General features: G+C 38.1%; 2 protein-coding genes across 4 annotated transcripts in view; one reads left to right on the forward strand and one right to left on the reverse strand.

Moving 5' to 3' along the window:
* Positions 1 to 87: 87 nt before the first annotated feature.
* LOC123516809 (inhibitor of Bruton tyrosine kinase-like) lies at positions 88 to 13,159 on the reverse strand. 2 transcript variants are annotated; one of them, XM_045276491.1, is made up of 17 exons: positions 13,000 to 13,159; positions 11,482 to 12,259; positions 11,013 to 11,096; positions 10,347 to 10,469; positions 10,015 to 10,164; positions 9,543 to 9,818; positions 7,113 to 8,620; positions 6,836 to 6,992; positions 6,339 to 6,655; positions 5,889 to 6,091; positions 5,416 to 5,727; positions 5,008 to 5,176; positions 4,346 to 4,432; positions 3,056 to 3,180; positions 2,527 to 2,668; positions 1,995 to 2,238; positions 88 to 1,136 (listed from the first exon to the last, which is right to left on the reverse strand). In XM_045276491.1, the coding sequence occupies exons 2-17, from the start codon at positions 11,596 to 11,598 to the stop codon at positions 1,017 to 1,019; spliced, it is 4,134 nt and encodes a 1,377-aa protein (XP_045132426.1). In that variant the 5' UTR covers positions 11,599 to 12,259; positions 13,000 to 13,159; the 3' UTR covers positions 88 to 1,016. The 2 variants fall into 2 exon arrangements, with proteins under 2 accessions (XP_045132426.1, XP_045132425.1); XM_045276490.1 differs by having other exon boundaries at positions 2,527 to 2,674.
* A 2,863-nt stretch (positions 13,160 to 16,022) lies between these two features.
* LOC123516810 (outer dynein arm-docking complex subunit 4-like) overlaps positions 16,023 to 20,655 on the forward strand; it is a 68,534-nt gene continuing 63,901 nt past the window's right edge. For both annotated transcript variants that reach the window (XM_045276493.1, XM_045276494.1), the window contains exons 1-4: positions 16,023 to 16,693; positions 17,518 to 17,818; positions 17,937 to 18,039; positions 18,262 to 18,435. In XM_045276493.1, the coding sequence (XP_045132428.1) occupies positions 16,378 to 16,693; positions 17,518 to 17,818; positions 17,937 to 18,039; positions 18,262 to 18,435 (894 nt within the window). In that variant the 5' untranslated portion in view covers positions 16,023 to 16,377. The remainder of the gene's footprint in view (positions 16,694 to 17,517; positions 17,819 to 17,936; positions 18,040 to 18,261; positions 18,436 to 20,655) is intronic.

Below are 20,655 nucleotides of genomic sequence, written 5' to 3' on the forward strand. Positions count from 1 at the left end.
TAGATAAGATGGTGGTTAAATATTGCCTACCTAGTAATACAGTTAATACCTGTTCCTCATAGAAAACCAAGGGAAAAAAAGAAAAGACATTTATTCTCCATATATTATAGCATGTTACCACTCTATCACTCTCCCAATTTTCTACAGTGAAGTTAAAGGTTAGGTCAGTGATGCACTAAATGGCTTTCCCTTATCCTGCTGTAGCAAAATACTTGTATTTTCTATCAAACAATGCATGCACCCGAAATACACTTTGTTTGAGTTTTGAGTATGTGTAAATAACCTAATACAAAATACTTGCATTAGTTTGATAAAGTGGCTAAGGAGAAAGCTTCATGAGAATAAATGGAAAGGCAAAAGTCATCCTGCACATCACATTACCAACTTTACATCTCCACTGTAAGAGTATTGTCGTTACTTTGGAACTAATGGGGGAAAAAAGGAAAAAAGAAAATAAAAAAAGAAAGAGAAAAGAACATGACATTAGTTTGGAAGAGCAGTGGGTGACACAACTTAATTAGATGTGCAAAGTCACAACACATGCTAACATTTCTCACTGTCAAAAAATCATTGAACGGCAAAATTGTACTGTTTCAGCATCACACTGATAATTGGTGAGTAATAGAACATGGGAATAAAAGGATGCTTCTTATTTAGTCAACACTCCTAAAAGCCAGCACATTTAATGATATATCTTAAACATTACACATTAATCAAATGATTGAACACATTGAAAACCACCCTGTATGCAATCCTTAGTCATTTCATTAAATATGTTTCACTTACATGGGTAATGATGTTCATTTCACTAATGTAATATTTCTTCATTTTCTTATCTAGATCATAAAGCTAACATGAAAATACACAATGTACATTGTATAATAGAGTCAAGAGCAAGAATTTTGCAGCAATATTGCATTAATGGATTAATGACCCATGAAAGAACGATCAAGCATCTTTATGTAACACACTGTCTCATAAGAGCAACTTTATGTGTGGTAGGACTGTGGTAACACTCATTTGCTCCAAGTAGGATTGGCAACAGATCCCCTCACCCTAGACACAGTGATCCTTTCTTCAAAGCATTCACCAGCTCCATAGAAGGCCAAAAGTTCCTCAATTGCACGATCTTCAATCTGAAAGAAGAATAATCAATGAAAACACACATGCCCACAAACACATACTAAATATATTTTCCAGATATAGGAAAGCTTTGATTATACATATTGATATGAGAGAGAGAGAGAGAGAGAGAGAGAGAGAGAGAGAGAGAGAGAGAGAGAGAGAGAGAGAGAGAGAGAGAGAGAGAGAGAGAGAGAGAGAGAGAGAGAGAGAGAGAGAGAGAGAGAGAGAGAGAGAGAGAGAGAGAGAGAGAGAGGGACAACTGGCCAAGGTTATGCAGGAGGGACAACTGGCCAAGGGCAACAAAATATGGGGGGAAAAAAAAAAGACCCACTGAGTTGCCAGTTCCCTTAAAAGACATGAGTTAACCAAAATTCAGGGACAAATGTCTTGAGACCTCCCTCTTGAAAGGAGTCAACTCGTAGGAAGATGGAAATACAGAAGCAGGCATGGAGTTCCAGAGTGGATATATTGTGGGATTAGTTTGAGAGAAGGAAGGGAGGCTGCCGTGGTGCAGTGGGACCGTGCGTGCTTTGTGGGCCCTAGGGTGCTCAAACACATGGGTTTGAATTCTGGCCATGGTCCACGGTTAGGAAGGGCATCCACTCGGGTTAAAGGTTCCCAAATGCCAAAACCAAAATCCTCCTGACTTCTCTTTCAGGAGGCACCATCCTAGCCCTAATGTAATAGGGGAACTGGACGTAAAAAAAAAAAAAAAAAAAAAAAAAAAAAAAAAAGTGAGAGAAGAAAGGAGAGGAGTTAAATGACGCAGAAAAGAGCTAGTGATATGGGAATTCTGTCCAGCTAACTATAAAAGCTCTTAGACTTGCAATGTAACAAGTAATGGAAACAATAACATTTCACAAAATTACCTGAATCACTGACAAAGGCTTTGAGAGTTCCCTCATCAAGTTGTCTGAGCGAGTCTCTTCCTCCATTAATATGTGAGTGAAACTTGGAGCAACCAAGTCACTGCTGATAGAGTCACTGGATGGCTGGCAATTATCAGGAATGAACTGGTTGCTGTTCACAGATGTTGGGGAAGGAGTGATGGCAGACCAAGCTGTTGATTCTTGATCCTTGCAGCTGCTGCTAGGAGTTCCACCATTCCTTAATCTGAATAAACATACAATAATAATAATAATAATAAAATCATAGAAATGTAACAAATAAAGAGATGCTGCAAGAATAGCTAGAGATTTGGACTTTAAAAACCTTTAAGAAACTTCAACCAATTTTTCTCAAAATAAATCTTTAGGCATTATATACATCAAACATACGGACACAAATTTTGCTTCAGAAAATTATATGAGTAGGTTCAAGTAAAAACTCCAAGAAGGTCACACTGTTACTTGTACAGTACTAATAATGTGGGAACAGTTATCTAATGGAATATGTACTTACCTATCCTGGGCAGTGGTTCCTCCTACACTTTTCTTGTGTTGGATTCTAATTGGGGCACTGTTCTTCTTTACCTTTGTTTTTTCAGCCATCATAATGTGAGCTAAGCTACTGGTATCATTACTGGCATCCTCTGTATTTGCTTCTGTTCCTGGGATAGCATATTGTGAGTGTGTGTGTTTAGTAACATAAAATATTGACATGAAAAATTTTCTGATAATGAAAATAAAAAATACATTTCAATTTTAGGCATCCACAACAATAACAAATACTACAGTGTAAGTCAATGAAGTTTATGAAATGATGTGCTGAACAACTTTTCCTTGCTCTCTCTCTCTCTCTCTCTCTCTCTCTCAAAAAAAAAAAAAAAAAAAAAAAAAAAAAAAAAACTCATGAGCAGTGGAGATAATTTTCTGAAAATAAGGAAAAGCTGTCCATCACATCAATTCATGTTTGCTTACTTTCACTATATTATATTCATGAATTACTCCATATCAGTGGTAATTACTCCCAAGAACATCATATTCCTTACCCCAGGCAGGTGCAGAAGGACCCCAAGGACAAACAGACACCTTAACTTTGTCAGTTGGTGACTGGGCTTTTGCAGTTTCAGTAACTAACTTCTTCCTTTGTTTCTGAGAAAGCTTTGGCATTTTGCTGGAAAATAAAATATTACACTTGGCAAAAAGTTATGTGTCTCAAGAATACTTATAATGGGACACAAAAAATATAATTCATGCAGTCAAGATGGAATATATATGTAATACATACAACTTAGTGGAGTGCAGTGAAAATGTCTATTAAAAAAGGAATGATATGTTTGGAAGAGTCAATGTGTGAATTGTGAAATAATTCATTCAGTAAATGAAGACATTTTTTAAGGATTTAAGCAAATAATGCAGCTGTGGAAGTACTGCAAGAAAAAACTAATCCAAATCAAACTTTAAGATACCATGTATGACAAAGAGCACTACCATATATCTAAGATATAGTGAGGATGAGAAATGGTTGGATAGTGGAAAGCACAAGATGCATGGATGGAAATATCATGGTTATTCATGGAAAAAACTCCAGTATAAAATGAGTTATCTAAGACAATGAAGGGATAGAAATGAATTGCTAGAGTATGCATAGTGTCCCCCCGAAATGTACTCAGTCTTTGACTGTCCATCACTCATACATTTCCTTTTTGTTTCTGGTGCAAATAACCCAACATAATGGCAAACATACAATTAATTTTTGGAGAAAGAAAACTTGCTGTAAAATATTACTGAAGGCACAAAAACAAGATGGAAGTTTAGAGACAATTTAGATCCTGTCTCACAGACATCCAGCAATATGATGCACCATTGCTCGCATCAGAGATAAGTTTGAAGCAGATGGAACTATTCAAGACATTCATAAGTAATGTTCTGGAAGACCTCAGGCACACACCAGCTTCACAAGTGAAGAACTGGTGGAAATGATCCTCAAACTTCCCCAAAAAACCCATATAGCAATCAGGTCATGAGATAAAATCCTAAAATCGAGTGTCCATTGGATGATTAGAAGTGAGCATACATCCCAACATCAACCCATGTTCTCGCCTCTCAATGAAGATGATGCAGACTGGAGAGCTGAATTTTGTGAATGGTACTTGGACAAAAATGTGGAAGATTTCCCCCTTCTCTCTAAAGAGAGAGAGAGAGAGAGAGAGAGAGAGAGAGAGAGAGAGAGAGAGAGAGAGAGAGAGAGAGAGAGAGAGAACTGAGACCATGTTTAAGTTTTAGCTACCAAGATACTTTTAAGATATGTAAATATAAACATTGGATCTTTAATATACCTGCTTCTTCCATTAAGAAATGTCTTCTGTGCCGTGGATAAGGATTCTTGAAGGCTTGGGAATTTGGGAGTCGTCTCTTTGACAATGCTGCGAGGTAAAAGATTTATAACATATATCACATCTCTGCAGGGGATTAATGAAGACATAAAGTTACACATCTTGTGATATGAAACTTAATTTCATCTAATTTATTTTCTATGTAAAAGGGATCTGGCTAAAGAAAACAAAACAAAAAACAAAAAATGTCATCAGAGGTAACAGCCCCATAAAGAGATAATTTAAAATTAAGCTAAACATTGCATCTATATTTTTTCTTTATGTTGGAGGCAGCTGATGTCATGGACAACAAGAATGCAAAAACCCTCACTGAGTTGCCAGTCTCTAACGAGTCAAAAGTGGTTATAAAAAATTACAGAAAAAGTAGAAATACAAAACCAGGCAGGAAATGTAAACACTCTTATATAAAAAAAAATAAGAATAAAAAACTAAAATCTTGATGCCATTCTCACAATAATTTAAGTGTTTAATAGCATCCCAACCAGTCACCTGTAACTGAGGCCAAAACTGTCAATCTAAGCCTGTGGATCACAATTGCTGATAATGAAAAAATGTTTTCACACTCATTACTTTATCACCTATAATGTTGGTAAACCAGCACTCACCTTGAGCATGTATCCACATCTTGAAGACCTTGTTGTGCAGCAGCTTCAACAGACTGAGGGAAAACTAAAGAAGCATGTTCTTTTATGGGAGATTGGACGGGAGACTTGGCTGACAGTGACTGGCCAGAAGTGCTCTTTTTTCTGGTTACTTTCTGCCATGAGGAATTGCCTGTGAATGATATTAGCAAATTTTAAATTCAACATTATGAGTTCATAATCTTCTTCAACTATACAAAAGACAACTGTATTCTAAACTTCACAAATGTTCAACTATGCAGATTTGGTAAATAGCAAATGAAAAATTTATAAGAAGTGGAAAGCCTATGATCACAATTACTAGAGTAATACCAAATTTTATTCTTGCAAGACATGAATGATACAAAATTAAAATATGACATTTTCCCTCACTTGATTCTGGTGGTGTTATGTCATCTTCCTTGCTTTTGAACAGAGTTTCACTCCTATCAATTGTTCCTTCATTTTTACAGTTCAATTCTGTGGTTTCTCCTGCAGGAGACTGCTTTCTTTCCTCCAGGTCATCAAAACTCATATTCTCAAATGCTTCATCCAAATCTTTTTGGTCATAATCAGAGGAGCAAACAGATGAGGAGGTGGAAGGCTTGCGGTGGCGCCCATCTCCCTGACTGTTACGGTGCTGCCTCTTCTTTTTCCGTGCTGATCCAGGAGTACTTCTGTTCACTGAGGATCTTTCCTCTTTTACTGAATATCAAGACATAATGAGTTGTAACAGAGGTGCACACTTATGGAGTCCAAGATAAATATATACATATTCATTTTGTGATGCAGACAATTTCATTCAGTATAACCAAAATTATTACAGACTATATAGTTACCAAATAAATCCATAAATCTATACTAACCTTTAAAAAGCAATGTGTTATCTAATTCTTCATCAGAATCAGGAAGAATGAATGGACTTTCCTCAAATACCCTTTGTAGTTCTTCAGAGTCTGGGGAAACATCATGAGGTGTCATGATGCGATATGACATGCAGTCATTAAGATTTCTGTAGTATTCACTCAGCTCCTGAAGCTTTTCTTGACTCACTGAAGACAATAGTGTTCTGAAAATGATACACTAAGGTAATAACACATTTGAATTGTTCATTATAGTGTGCGCACACACACACCCGAAGATTGGTCTATGAGGTCTGAGCTCGCTCCGTAATGGGGAAGGCTGGCTGGGTGACCAGCAGGCGACCGTGGTGAATACACACACACACACACACACACACATATTTCTACAAGTATTCAAATGCTTTTCATACATAATGAACAAATAATTCTGCACAAGATTTATAAAGAACTTACCCATTCTCCAGCAGTGCAACCAAGTTTTGGCTTATAAATTGCATTATAGTTGTCTTCAGTCCCACTGCATTGTATGTTGCTGCAAATTCTAATAGTTCTGCAGCATTTTTCAGTGTTAGCAGGCCAGCAATGATACTTTCACACAATTCCCGTAATCTTGTAATCAGAAATTGGTCAGCCACCACCAAAACATTACACAGAAATTCAATATCATGGCACTGTTTCAGCTTTTGTGAATCATCCTCATATAGATAATCCAGAATTATAGTTAGAATACTGGTGGGGAGAGGCATGTTTATGGACTCTGATGCAGTTGTCTGAAAAACAAAATAAAAAAAGATGATTCACTAAACAGTACACAACCATACCAGATACACTGCAGTACTCACGGAAGGCATTCTCTGCTAAAACAATGTGAAATGTCTCAGGAGTTATGCTTGTGTCATTTATTACATTTTTTTTTATCATGCTATAACAAATTACATAATTTTACGTACATCCATCCATCTTGAGCCAAACATGATGTTGAAGTATTCTAGTCTTGCTGCTAAAACACATTTGTGAGCTCTGATGGCATCTCCAGACTTGCTAGTCACTGTCACATCCCAAAGTTCAGGCAGGCTCTCCCGGGAATAGGTGTGTGAATCTTCATGCCTGCAATGATATTCATTTATCAAAACTTACAACCATTTCCCGAACCAAGTTCAAAATTATCCGAAATTATCAAAAGATATTTCAGTTAAATGTTCATACTCTGGATTTAAAACAACTTACATAATCAAATTGATGCCCATTTCTTCACTAGTTGCACCCAGTTTTTTATAGTATGCAAGTGCCTTTTCCAGTGCTGGTATTTCCAACTTCCTTGCCAAGAAGAGAATACCCTTTGTGAGGTCTGCAGGTGCCATAGTACCTTTTCCTTTTTTTTTCTTTGATCTTTCTGTCACTTTCATTTCTTCACCTTCATGGTTCCCTAAGAAAGCTGACTTTTTGTTCAAGTTACCATAGGAGTCCCAATAATTTAGGGCAGAAGTATTGTCATTTATATCATTAAGATTTTTTACAGAATCAGTAACATTTTTGGACGAGCCATGCTTACATGAACCAGTATACATGAAATTCAAAACTTCTCGGAAAGCTTCTGGTTGGACATCAGTAAGAGTTATGCACCTTGATTCTGATTCGTTTTTAATATTCCAGGCATTATGATTGCTTCCCAAATTTGCATTTGTTGTATCTTGAAATAGGATGCGGCAGAAGTAATGGCTATGTGCTGCAAGAATGTAGGAATGAGAAGGAAATCTCTGCTTCCCACAAATTATTACCACATCATGGATAGTATCAGTTTCACATGCATTTTCCAATAAAGTACTGAAATTATTCCTGAGAGTACTTGGACTCACATCAGGAATATCTGATAGAAAGCTGCATGGTTCATTCTGCAAGGCAGCAAAGTTTAACCCTTTGGAATCACACATGATAGATAAGGTGCGATGTAGACCAGGGATTCGTGTGACCCGTAAAGTAATAAGAGAAGTGGTATAATAAGTATCTGTTACATTCCCTGAGGTCCAAAGAGACTTGCGCAATATGGGTTTTCCACTACCCTTCTGCATTCGAGCAGGTAAAATTATGCCAGAAAAGGCTTCTCCATTACTTGTCACAATCCCAAGACATTGAGAGCTCATACAAAAATCAGCAACACTTATTTCCCGATTGATTGTAAATGTACACCGGGAGAGGTGAGAGGACTGTTCTGTCCACAAGTATAAATGCTGAGCTCCTCCTCCTGTGAGAACTGCAATTTTCAGGTCATCTCCTCCATGTTCTATTAAGCCCTTAGCACTAACCTTAGAATCAAGGTGACCACCAACACAAGCCACCTTCACAACTCTAGGCATCTTTGATGCAACTTTGCGGATCTGATATTGGTGCAGGACATAAATAGCACCATGTGATGTTGACAATACTGTGGCTCCATCACTAGCTCCAACACAGGTAAGAATTCCATCTTCTTTCAAAACAATGCCTGTGACATTCCTTGGAGAGATAATAGTGCTTTCATTGGCATTCCTGATATGTCCCAACTGGCCTGCATTTAGACCAAAAGTGTACAGAGCATGGGAAGTCCAAATGACAGAATGATATTTTCCTGCATCAATGCCCGTGATGATTGTGTCCTTGTGGTCCTTGTGCCATGTTAACACTTTTGGAGTGTAGATATGTTCTGGAGGAGGATTTATACCCAGCTGATGGTAGAAGTTACTGCCACAACTCAGGACCTGTGGTGGTGAACAGTTGTTACTACATATAATGTGGACTGTATTGAAGAGAGAAAATCATTGCAAAAACAATTTTCCTTAGGGTTGCTTCACATGAACATTTTTTTGCCATGCAATTTGTCTGCAGCAGCACTAGTGTTGCCAACCATAGGTCCACTCTATGCATAGCATATTTTAATAAAAAAATCCTGGTCTGTAGGATGGTAAGATAACTACAAAAATTTGAGCAAAACGTAAGATAATTGCAAAGTTTTGGAAGGTTGATATAATTTTTTTTAAAAGAAAAGAAAAGAAAAGAAAAAATAAATTTTTTTTTAAAGATAATTAATTTGTTATAACAGTAGTGAGTCACTTGTTATGATAAAAACTAACAACTATCAGCTCAAGCAGAGAGAGAGAGAGAGAGAGAGAGAGAGAGAGAGAGAGAGAGAGAGAGAGAGAGAGAGTTTACAAGTTGAGTGACCAAGAGTCTGAGACTTCAAGACTGCCACTAGTAATGTAATTAAATTCAAACATTAAATTCTGTGTAATGTATATATTGTGTACTTTATACTAAAAAATATGAAATTAAAGTCTATAAAATCAATAGGTGAATTATGACTGAAAAGAAAAAGAATTGAACTTCATTGATTTCTAAATTGCACTGATAAAAACTGGTCATTTGAATTAAACCTTAATAAGGAAACTTTTCTCTAAGGTTATATCATCACATATTAACCTTGTGCTTTACTTGTATTGGGAAAAATGGGGAGGAATATGAAAAGAAACAAAACCAGAGAAATGAGAGGAAATGGATTTAAGAGCCATTCAGTATCTCAGGAGCAGACTTCACAGGAACAAATGTAAACAATGAATATATAAATACAGACTTAAGAATGAAAGACAAACACATGTAAAAATATATAACATTAACAATGCTTACCTGACCCGAGTCTGTCAAGAAGAGCGAGTGATGTGTTCCGCTAGCAACTTTGGTTATGTTGGTGTGTGTGAAAGCCTTGATAGGACGTGGGGTGATAACTGGAGAATTGGTGTCCAGTCCCAACCGGCCACCTTGCCCATGGCCGCAAGTGTAAACTCGGCCACTTGTGGTAAGAAAAAAGGTGTGAAACTTATTGAGTACCACATTAGAAATCTTGAGGCCTTCACGATGGAAGCTGTCTAGACATTCTGGAGTTCCACGAGCATGTTGACTGGCCTGCATGAAGAGTAAACTACAGTTACAACTCTAATTCACATCAAGGAGACCATCTCAGCTTTTGCAAGATCAAACAATAATAAAGAGGATGTTATCAGTACTTTTTTGTTATCATGAAGAATTAACAAATATTATCCTCATTAATTATACATTTCCTTACATATTTCATGCTAAACTAAACATTAAATTAACTTACCTGTCCCAAATTAAAGTTTGCATTGTTACCCCAGAGATACACATGCGTTGGCAGGGTGGACGTGAAGGATATGGAGCGGGCGCGATCAAAGCTGACATGATCCAAGGGTGTGAGGCCATCATTGTCTAAGGTGGAGGTGCTGCTGCCAGCCTGGTAGTAAATGTATTGTTTACACTGGTTGCAGATACATGGAAGAAGGAATGCAAGGAAAAAGGTAAAGAAATACAAAAATAAAGCAAGAAATGTCAGAAAATATAGGGCAACAAACTGGCAGTTGTAATAAAAGATTAAGTTACTGATACCAATATAACAAAAATAAAGTTTCAGTCCACCTGAATCAGAGTACACGCCGCATCAATATGGCCGTGGAAGAGAGCACGATGAAGAGGAGTGTAGCCACTTTCCCAGTCCCTCTGGTTCAAAGGAGCACCCAGAGACACCAACCATTTCACAATCTGTAAATAAAAATATCTAAATAATTTTACTTCTCATACACACATGTACACACACCCAAAAAAAGTACCATTATTGTGTATGAGTTTCACACAAAACAACCTAGTAGTCTTGCCATGGTTAGCAAGTACCTATGTTTGACTAACCTTGTGTTTCATGAAATATTACTAGGGCAGCTCAAATGCTATGGTTTCACTTATGAGGGCCACTCACTTGGTTTATGATTAAACACATGAAGGGATGAGTAGCCTATTATCAATGGATATGACTTAGTGTTAGTCTGCATTATACTGAATATATAACAAGACTTCTTGAGTGTGTATTCTGCATGACAGTGAATTTCAGTGTGTATATGGGAATGCACTGTCTAAACTACAATCCTTCAGGATGCTGTTGACCTGATATATAAGTGATTGTTACCATTATGATATTTGTAATTAACAAATAGATTAGCATTTTCTTTACGTACAATTCTCTCTATTCATGTGTTAGAAAATGAAACATATTCCAGCAAAGAACTCTAAGACAGGAAATTTTGTACCAACCTTTCTCTTGCCACACGAAGCTGCAGTATGGAGGGCTGTCTTCCCGGTAGTATCTGTCACTGAGTAGCAGCGCTGACATAAGTTCTGGAAGCATGAAAATTATAGCAGCTTTCCAAAAACTTCATCTCCAGACTTTATTACAATTATTGTAGTATCTATATTTCATCTGCAACATGATATCTAAAAGGTGAAGTATATTTATTTCTTTTGTTTGATGAAGTGTAAGTTATGAACTACTTTGTTAATTATATTCTCTTAGAAAAGGTTCATTATATAAGCTTGTCAAATATAGGAATCACACTGGCACAAAGTGTACTCATAGATGTGGGACAGATTACCACATAAATGAGCTGTTGGCTGTTGGTGTATCTGGTCAAGTTTGTTTTTTGTCCCTATCCAGAGAAAGTATGAGGACTAAGACTGTATCAATTAACATCACCACAAAACAGTATGAAATCTTTCAACTCACCTTTATATAAGCAATGGCCTGGGTCTCTGTGCCTCTTATGATTGCTGCTGTGATTTGGGCCCCATGCTGCTGGGACCGACACCCTTGTGTGCATTCATTATCTTCATGGCGGCCCATGGTCAGTCACAATCTTCACCAATTGGTACAAGATTGCCAGTCCTCCAAGGCAATAACTTTTCATATAATGATGATTATGAACTATTTTCTGCAACTACATTCTATGTACTATCGTCAAATACAAAATACACCATCTTGTCATAGAACTTTGTTAAAAAATTATAGCAAAAATATATATTTGTTAAATTCACAGCCTTGAATATGAAAGACGACGAGTTGGCACACTGAGTTACTTGTTTAACTGTTGAACAGTATTTGCACAAACACATAGATATGTATTATGTATGCATTTTCAATTTAATTTGCATATATAATGTATTCCCACTTTTTTTTAATGCTTCACAACTAACTTACACAAAAAAAAAAAAAAAAAAAAAACAAACTTAAGTACTGTGCTGTTTCTAACTATATCTCCCACTTTTCAATTCCCATAAGGGATATTACTTAAAAAAAACACACGTAGAAGGTACAAAGATTAACACCGCAGATACAAAACATTGCAGAAACTGATCCCTTGTTAAAACACTCAGGCAGTTTTCCCTGCACTTTAGTCCCAGTGATGAGTGAGCATCGGGGAGCTTTTCCTCACCACTGAGCCCCCTAAATAAGGGAGCTCATGTGTACTCCCCTGCTCTTAGGTAGCCATGATTGCAGTGGAGGCCTGGAAAGGAAATTATTACAGGACTAGTCAGATTATGCAAAGATACTCTTATCTCCACCTAGATCAACAAATCCCTTCGTAATCAAGAAACCATCATTGTTAGTCTAAACATTGTGATGAGAAGCACAGAAGATATTTAGTTAAGTCTTAATAATGAGTTAAAAATACTGTTATTGCTTTCTATGAGGTGATGTTGAGTATACTGAAGTTCTAAGTATTGAGATCTAAGAGAAGACAGATGAATTGCATTGAAAATTCAATTTAGATTTTAAAATATGTAATTCCAATTATGAACATAATGAAGATGTGCTGGTGATTACTCTTGGGAACTCTTCACCATATGGTCTTACACAAATTTTTAAGATATACCAAAAAGAAATCCTGTTTAGAAAATTATTACAGATGCCCCTAAATCATACACAGCTTTTATGTCCTCTGCGGGATCTATCGACACGTAAGGATAAAAATAACCTATATCCATGTATAGTGTCGCGCCAAAATGTACAGTACAGGCGAGCCGCAATCCACACGAAGTGAAGCAGGCATTCTAAAAAAAGCAGTGTTCAGGCAGAAGCTTAATGACAACGTCCCTAAAACAATACTCAGCCTTGACAGACGACAAATAATGTGATGCCAGTGAGATAAAAAAAGATCCTCCCACCTACACTCGCTACGATAAACAGCACCCAACTTCACCACCCAAACTCTCGAGACAGCAACTAACAGAAGTCAGGACTTACTAAGGCATCGAAGAGGGAGGCGTCCTTGAATACATTCAAATGGGCAGGGCAGGGTGTTCTGTCCATCTGTAGACGAAAGTGTCGGACAAGGTGTTTTTCATTCCCCTTCTCGAGAGGACGTCCTGCGTGTTGACAACTCAGGTTCAGCAGGTGATGGTCGGCGGAATTGCCTTTGCAACGGCTCCGCCCTATCTTTTCAGGTAGGGTGGGTGGTGTGTACTGGATCAGCTTTTTTAATGTTAATCTGCAGATTGACGCAAAATTTCATGTGTTCACCCTTTTTGAAAAGTCCATCTCCAATTTTTACAAGGTTTCATTACGTAAATGTTCATCTCTTCCTACCTAACTTTCCACATTTTCCTCAAGATTTTTTTTATCTTCTACATTTTCTCCACCAAAAATTGAAAAACACCATTTATTTGATCCACACTATCCCCATCCGGCTGCTGTAAACTGTAAGTTTCCTGTCTTTCTACTTGGTAGTTATGGTGGACAGTGTAAAAGAAAGTGTTCTAAGTAGAATTTAATTTTTGCATGGCATATTTTACAAGATGTGTCTTCATTGGTAGGTCTCTTTCTGTCTTGAAGTGGAAGACAGTTTGCTCTGGCTTTATATAGTATTATTGATGATGGCCTGGAGTCACAGAATTGTTCTTCCTGTATTTCTGTTTTCCGGTGTTTGTGTATCTGCAGACTTGATTTGCTCTCTATATCTTCCTTCTATGTTCTTGCATCTCATGCCTTTGACTTCTCCTTCAGTTCTTGTTTAGTTTTGTTATTGATATAATTATTGTTGTATTGATTTCTTGAAGGTATTTAGTGGTGTTCCTAATCCAATTTGTGCACTGTCTTTCTTGTGAGTCTTCTATATAGTATCCTTTTCAGCAGTTCATTGTTCTCATTTGCAATCCGTCTTAGGTATTGAATTCTTCCACCAATTATTCTTCTCATCAGCGAGGCACCAATTCTTCCAGGCAAGGTATTTGAGGGCTCCCAATACCTGCCTGTAGACACCACTTTCTATTCTTTGTAGTTGTTAAATGTCTGTATCTGTCATAATCATTACATTTACTCCATAGTACAGACGCCATTACAATAGTTTTCAAAAAAGTCTTTCTAATGAGGGGTTTATTGTAGCTTCTTGCTATAACTGTTGTTGTTGCACTGGCAAGTTTTTGTGCCTTTTCCTTCATGGCTTCCTTCTGGCTCTTAAAGTAATCTCTTTCTATGACTTGCATTAATTTATGAGGGAGTTTTCAAGATATTTATGCCATACATTTGGTCAACATTTCTTTTTATCTTGTTCCAGAACCGGCACGTTTTTTTTTTTTTTTTATCAATTTCTGTTGCCATTGGCCAGTTACTCTCTTATATAAAACAATAGAAGCAACAGCAACAACAACAAGAACAAGAACAACAGCGTCTGAAACAAAATAGGCCAGGCAACTGATGACATCACGACCATGCACTACTACAGCCAACATGCAGTGATACTAAAATGGGGCTTGCTTTACCGCTGGCTGACAAACGCTCTAAAAGTAGCTACATATGAAATGTGCTGCTTTTTATAATCATGATACGCAGGTTTAATACATTCATGTAGGTTAGCTTGATATCAAACTATACAGCTGTATGCAGCAGTGCCGCATTAAAATAAAGTAAAAAAAAAAGGAAGGTATCAAAGTGTACTGCTCTGCGTGCTGGCCTCACAGATCACGTGCAGCTTTCCGGCAGGAAGGACATGGCCTGAGACTTCACTCTTTTGAACTTTTGAATTACACTATTTTGTTTATAATCATTAAGACAAATATTTTTTTTCTTTTAAATCTTGCAGTTTTTTTTTAAATTTTATTTCAATTGTATCCAGCACTCACGTTGTTTGGTTATAATTTGTCCTCAAATCTGACTTAAGTGCTGTGAGAAAAGCAAAACAGCCAGATAGACGAAGACGAACTGTCAGGCAAACAGTCAATCAGACTGAACACATTTATTAATGCAGATTTTGCATTCGTTAGTTTTCATATTACTAGTATTTACGCAGTAGTAATAACAAATAACAATATTGACAATTGAATTAGTTTAGATTTTTTTTTTCATGAAAAATAAACCATAAGTTCTTGCACATTTCTTGCTTTGCTGTTTGCATGCACAGTAGATTATTCCCTTTCACCAGGTGTTACGTGGCTTTACACTACCAAATATGTTTATCAAATCAGAGCCTTTATCATACAGTTTGAGTGTGTCGGGAAATTCTATACGCATAACTAACATCTGATACTTTCCTGTCCAACACGAATGATCTGGTAGTGTGTGGCCAAGTATGATCAGACATGTATTGTCGCTTGTTTCATGTTCACCGCTCATAAGACAGTTCTGACAAACTCCTATAATTTCCTAGTGTATGCCAATTTATAGTTTTGCCGCTTTGTATATGATAAAATAAAGATCTATATAAAGTTATAGTTTGATATCTAAGGAAAAAATCTTCTAATTTTTAAATACCCATATTAGTCGCGCTGAGTTTCGCTCCTCCTCCCGCATGTGCGTTGCAGATGCCCTCAACATGAACAATCCCCTCAACTCCCACCTCTAGCAGCCCATTCTCAACAAAACTACTCAACTTGCTTTACTATACAGATTACCCACTCAGTGCCACGGAATCATCTTTGTTGGAAAATTGATGGGCAAGATTAGTGATTCAATTTTGTTCTGCTCCTTTTTAATATATATGTATATATATATATATATATATATATATATATATATATATATATATATATATATATATATATATATATATATATATATATATATATATATATATATATATATATATATATATATATATATATATATATATATATATATATATATATATATATATATATATATATATATATATATATATATATATATATATATATATACTTAATCAATGTTGTGTGTTGCCCTCTAGCGGCTAAAGGAGAACTATGTTGTTTATGCATGTTGCCATGGATACCTTTCACGGTCGGTGACCCAAACAAACATCGACTGGAGTATCTGCTGTGATATTCTTCACATTAAGGCTCTTTGTGGGCAGTGGGCGTGGCCTTAGAGACATTATCATGAGCGCAGACGTATCGCATGCGCTTATTAATATTTCTCGTTGAGAAAAATATAAAAAAGCGGTATTGTGTCCTTTGATGTGTTGCGAAAAGTGAAAAAAAGTGGATAAATAGGTGACGGACAGGGAGCAGGTGGTGAACCACGTGATGGGATGCCACTGAACGATGCTTTAAGGAAGACAAGGAAGTTCGTATGTACGAGACGTTTGATGGCTAGCCCTTATTGATGCCTCGACTCTGACCGATCTATGGACAAAGAGGAACGGGGGGGATGGGGGGTCAAGTGGAGGCCATTGTGCTTTCCCCCGCCCCCGGGGACGAGGAGGCCACGCAAGACGGGAGTTTTCAGGAGAGGCCAGACCAAGAACTTTGGCGTCAAGGTGACCAAGGGGTGAAGGATTTACAGGAAGGGCAAGGCTCTCATGTTTCTGGGAAGGACGATGGAGGAAAGAAGGAAAAGAAGGACGCAGGAGGCGGCGACGGTGAGGGCAGTAAGGCTGCTGAAGAAAAAGCAAGAGAGGATGGGGACAACAGTGCAGGACAGGCAGAACTCGTCGGAGGGAAGGTCACAGAGGGTACTGCCAAAGGTGAGTGTGCAGCAGTGCCAGTGGTAAGGGTGACGGGTGGTGGGCGGGGGCGGGTCATGAAGAAGGGCGGGACCTGATGGGTGGGCGGGGCGACCTCGGGCGGAAGTGTGGGCTGAGTGATCCAGGCTCGCTCAGTCCAGCTCCTGGAAAGCAGGCAGTGATACCAAGCCGGACATCACCACCACTCTCATCACCCTCGGTAATTCTATCCAGCCTTCCTGACGATGGCAACACAAGACATTTTCTAAGTACGAGACAAAAACCTGAAAACAAAAACATAGCAGACTGACATGAGTCACATGCATGAACTATTTTTCAGATACATTAACTAATCTGCAATATCCAAGTCCTTATCGAATATCTTTTTGACTTAGTATTTTCACATTTTGTTCTTTTCTTTTTTGAATCTATTGCACTGAAGAGGCATGCTGCAAAAGGAAACACCGAGAGCCAGCGTGCCCTTGCCAGAGCAATTGTTAACAAAATAAAAGGAAAACCTTGGATTATCAAACTGAATTTTGTATCAATGAATGTAGTATACATTATACATACATTAAAAAAAAAAACATTCAAATCTTTTCTGCAAATTGTATGATTAACACACAAATCCTGATCCTTGCAAAGATGCCATCCGTTACACCATGGTCCAAGGCTTACCTGTTTCCAAAATGTTATCTATATTTGTTAATAAGTTTGTTTTTGAGATATAATGCGAATAAACAAATAAGTAACATGCATGGGGTGAATGCACAACTTTCGTAGACAATAATAGGAATAATAACAACAACAACACAGCTTTTTATTTTCTCTTAATTACCTCCAAGATGAGAGTCACAAAAAACCTGCCTTGGAAGATCGCTCCGGGAACAAGAAACGAAAAGGGAGTGGAGGCAGAGACGAGAAACCTCACTCTGTTGAGATCAGGATCCATCCTCCCAACGCCAAGCGCATTTCCACCTCTAAAAGGCAAGCCACAAATATAAAAAACACAAACACCGCCCAGAAGAAGGCGCCCAGCAGCAGATTGAAACCGTCCAAAATGCGAGACGGTGAAGAGAGAGGATCCAAACTTCCATCACCCGAGCGAGGGTCACGCGGTGCTTCTCCGGAACAAGGGCGCAACAAGTACTAAAGTTTTTTTTCTCAGTATAGTGAAATTTCTAGACATAATAGGGAAACTAGACAATATTTTCTGATTAAAAAGCTGTGTACTAAAGTATTACATCTAATTTTCCCCGCACAGGTCTCCTGGTAGCGGGCGAGCCTCACCCCACGTGGTGCAGCAGGGCTCAGACGCGGATGACAAGCCCAAGTCCAACATCGGCAAGACCTCAGATTCAGAAAAGGTGGGTGCGATCACTTATGGAATTACATTGCATCGGATTTTATCATCTCTATGTACACTACATACCTAAATAAGTAATTGTAATTAGGCACGTTTAAGAGAATAAATGATGTACACATACAAAGTGGAATAAAAAAAAAAATCCAGGTGAGCAAAGTTGAAAGTAACAGGAACATACTCGTAAGAAACTCCTGCTCAGCCGATGCAATCTTTCATGGGGCAGGACGTCGAGGAAAACAAGAGCAAGACCATCACTGGCGGTAGCGGCGCGGGCGAGATCTCTAGAGATGCACCACCCACTTCCCACCCTAGGAAGCCGCCCGTGGAGGACAGGGCACTGCAGGCCATTCTTGCCGCCAGAAGGAGGAGCCTTGAGAACGCTGGCAAGGCTGAGCCGGTTGGTGGATGTGCGAATGGCGGTGGATGAGTAAATGTGGGTATGAGCGTGGATGTGTCATGACCTGCAAGTTTAAATGAACTGATGATAGGTGAGCGACAGTGACTCACGTGTGTGTGAATCCAATTATTCTATTTAGTGAGTAGCAAGTGATTGAGTAGAGATGATCGTAATGGATGTGGTGGCTGGATGAGGGATAATTAATTAGAGGATTGTAGACATGAGCGGAATCAGCTGACATGAAGCACTCAACTCAAGTGTTTGACAAGGACTTTGAGAACCTTGAAGTGGCGAATGAAGCGTGATGATTCATAATAAGGTTTATAAGGAACGATAAGCGGTTGTGTGCATCATACTGTAGAGAGTGAAGCAGCTATCTATGATCTCCTCCAGATAAAACACATACTAGAAGGAAAAAAAAATGAACAAATAAGAATCTGAGAACGAGGATTAGGACGGAGAGGAAAAAAAAGAGATGTAATTGAAAAGATATGACGACGCTGGATTCAAGAGACTGCGTGATTGCTCCAATGGTTGGCAATGTTTATAAGAGAAGATATTCGGTGATTTCAGATGTGGATAAGAAAATACATACGAGTATTACTGAGTAAATGGGGGAAGTGAGTAGTGAGTGAAGAGAAGAATGGGTGATGGGATTGAGGAGACCTGTGTGTGTGTGTGTGTGTGTGTGTGTGTGTGTGTGTGTGTGTGTGTGTGTGTGTGTGTGTGTGTGTGTGTGTGTGTGTGTGTGTGTGTGTGTGTGTGTGTGTGTGTCTGTGATGAGTTGAGTGTATGAAGGGCGTTGGTGTAAGGAGGGGCAAGTTTGGACAGGTTTAGGGAGAATGAATGTATGGTGAGTGTGGGTGTATGATGGGTGTGAAACAGGTTTGAGTAGCTGCTAAAAAGTTTGGAAAGTAAAAAAAACACAAAAACCAAACAAACAAACAAGAGTACAAGAACAGTTGACACAAAATGTTTCTAGGAATTAAGAGTAAAGTGCAATTTCTAATTCTTTAAGTTTTGTTTACAATGAATTCGTTTATTTGCGTACCGTCCCTGTGATGTCTAAAGAAGTACTTTGACAACAGTATATGTTTCTCATTTAACAAACGAACCTTTTTGAATGATCACATTTTTTTTTACATCAATTTTGATGATTTTTCTCAGGTTCAGACCTGAAAGATACTGGTAAAAAGTCTTTCTAAAAGGTGGGAGAGCGTCCTGTGATGGGCTGACTTCAAGATACTAAAGAAAACGTGGAACAATCCGTGTTGTACGTACTAAAGTGTGGGTGTGATATTAGCACGGTCGTCTGGCCGCTGTCTAGATTATACTTGAGGTCATCTAATACAACAGATTACGTTACATGACCACTTGTTGTACCTGCACTAGAAGTAATAGAAAGAATCTGTCAACTTAGTAGACTAAAACATAGGGAGAATAAACTGCATCTATAAAGTGGTCAATTTACGAAATTATCTAGTAGATTAGATTTTTTTCGGATATCAGTACAATTATAATTTTCATTACAACGACAAAAATAACAATAACAACAACGACAACAATAACAACAACAACAACAAAAACAACAACAACAACAACAATTACTACTACTACTATTACTACTACTACTACTACTTCTAACACCAATACTATTCATGTAGTCTAGTACATATTTGTATTTTTCATCTTTAATTAAGTCTGATAACGCGGCGGGTAAAAAAAAAAAAAAAAAAAAAAACCGCGGAATGATTTGCAGTTTTCTGAAATGAACAGACTCCCTTGAGAACCATTAATCTCATGTCATGCAAATAATTTAATCTTTCCCCACCAATTTGATCATGCGTACTGGACTTCTCCCGCGAGGCTTGCCGCCACTCTTTTCAGCCACGAGACTCTAGCCACCATCACAGTGAGCGCCGCATCACGATAATCACTGCCCGAGTACTTCACCCTCATGACAATCCTCATCGCGGTCAGTACTTTATTAATGTAAACTAGATGCGACAGATTCCTCCGGATCTTGATTATTTTCCCTGCGATCCCTCCTGAATTCTCATCAGTAATAATGCTAAGTCATGGTTTTCTTCTCGCTCTAACTTAAAAGACTCGAACTCATAGGTGATGATCAAGAACAGCCAACATACGTTGGCTGGCCTTCCCTGCGCTGCTTGTGCTTCTCCCGGTCTTAAAATGCTGTGAGGAAGCTCTCGGGGCGGA

This window comes from Portunus trituberculatus, chromosome 41 (genome assembly GCF_017591435.1).
Source record: "Portunus trituberculatus isolate SZX2019 chromosome 41, ASM1759143v1, whole genome shotgun sequence".
Taxonomy (NCBI): Eukaryota; Metazoa; Arthropoda; class Malacostraca; order Decapoda; family Portunidae; genus Portunus; species Portunus trituberculatus.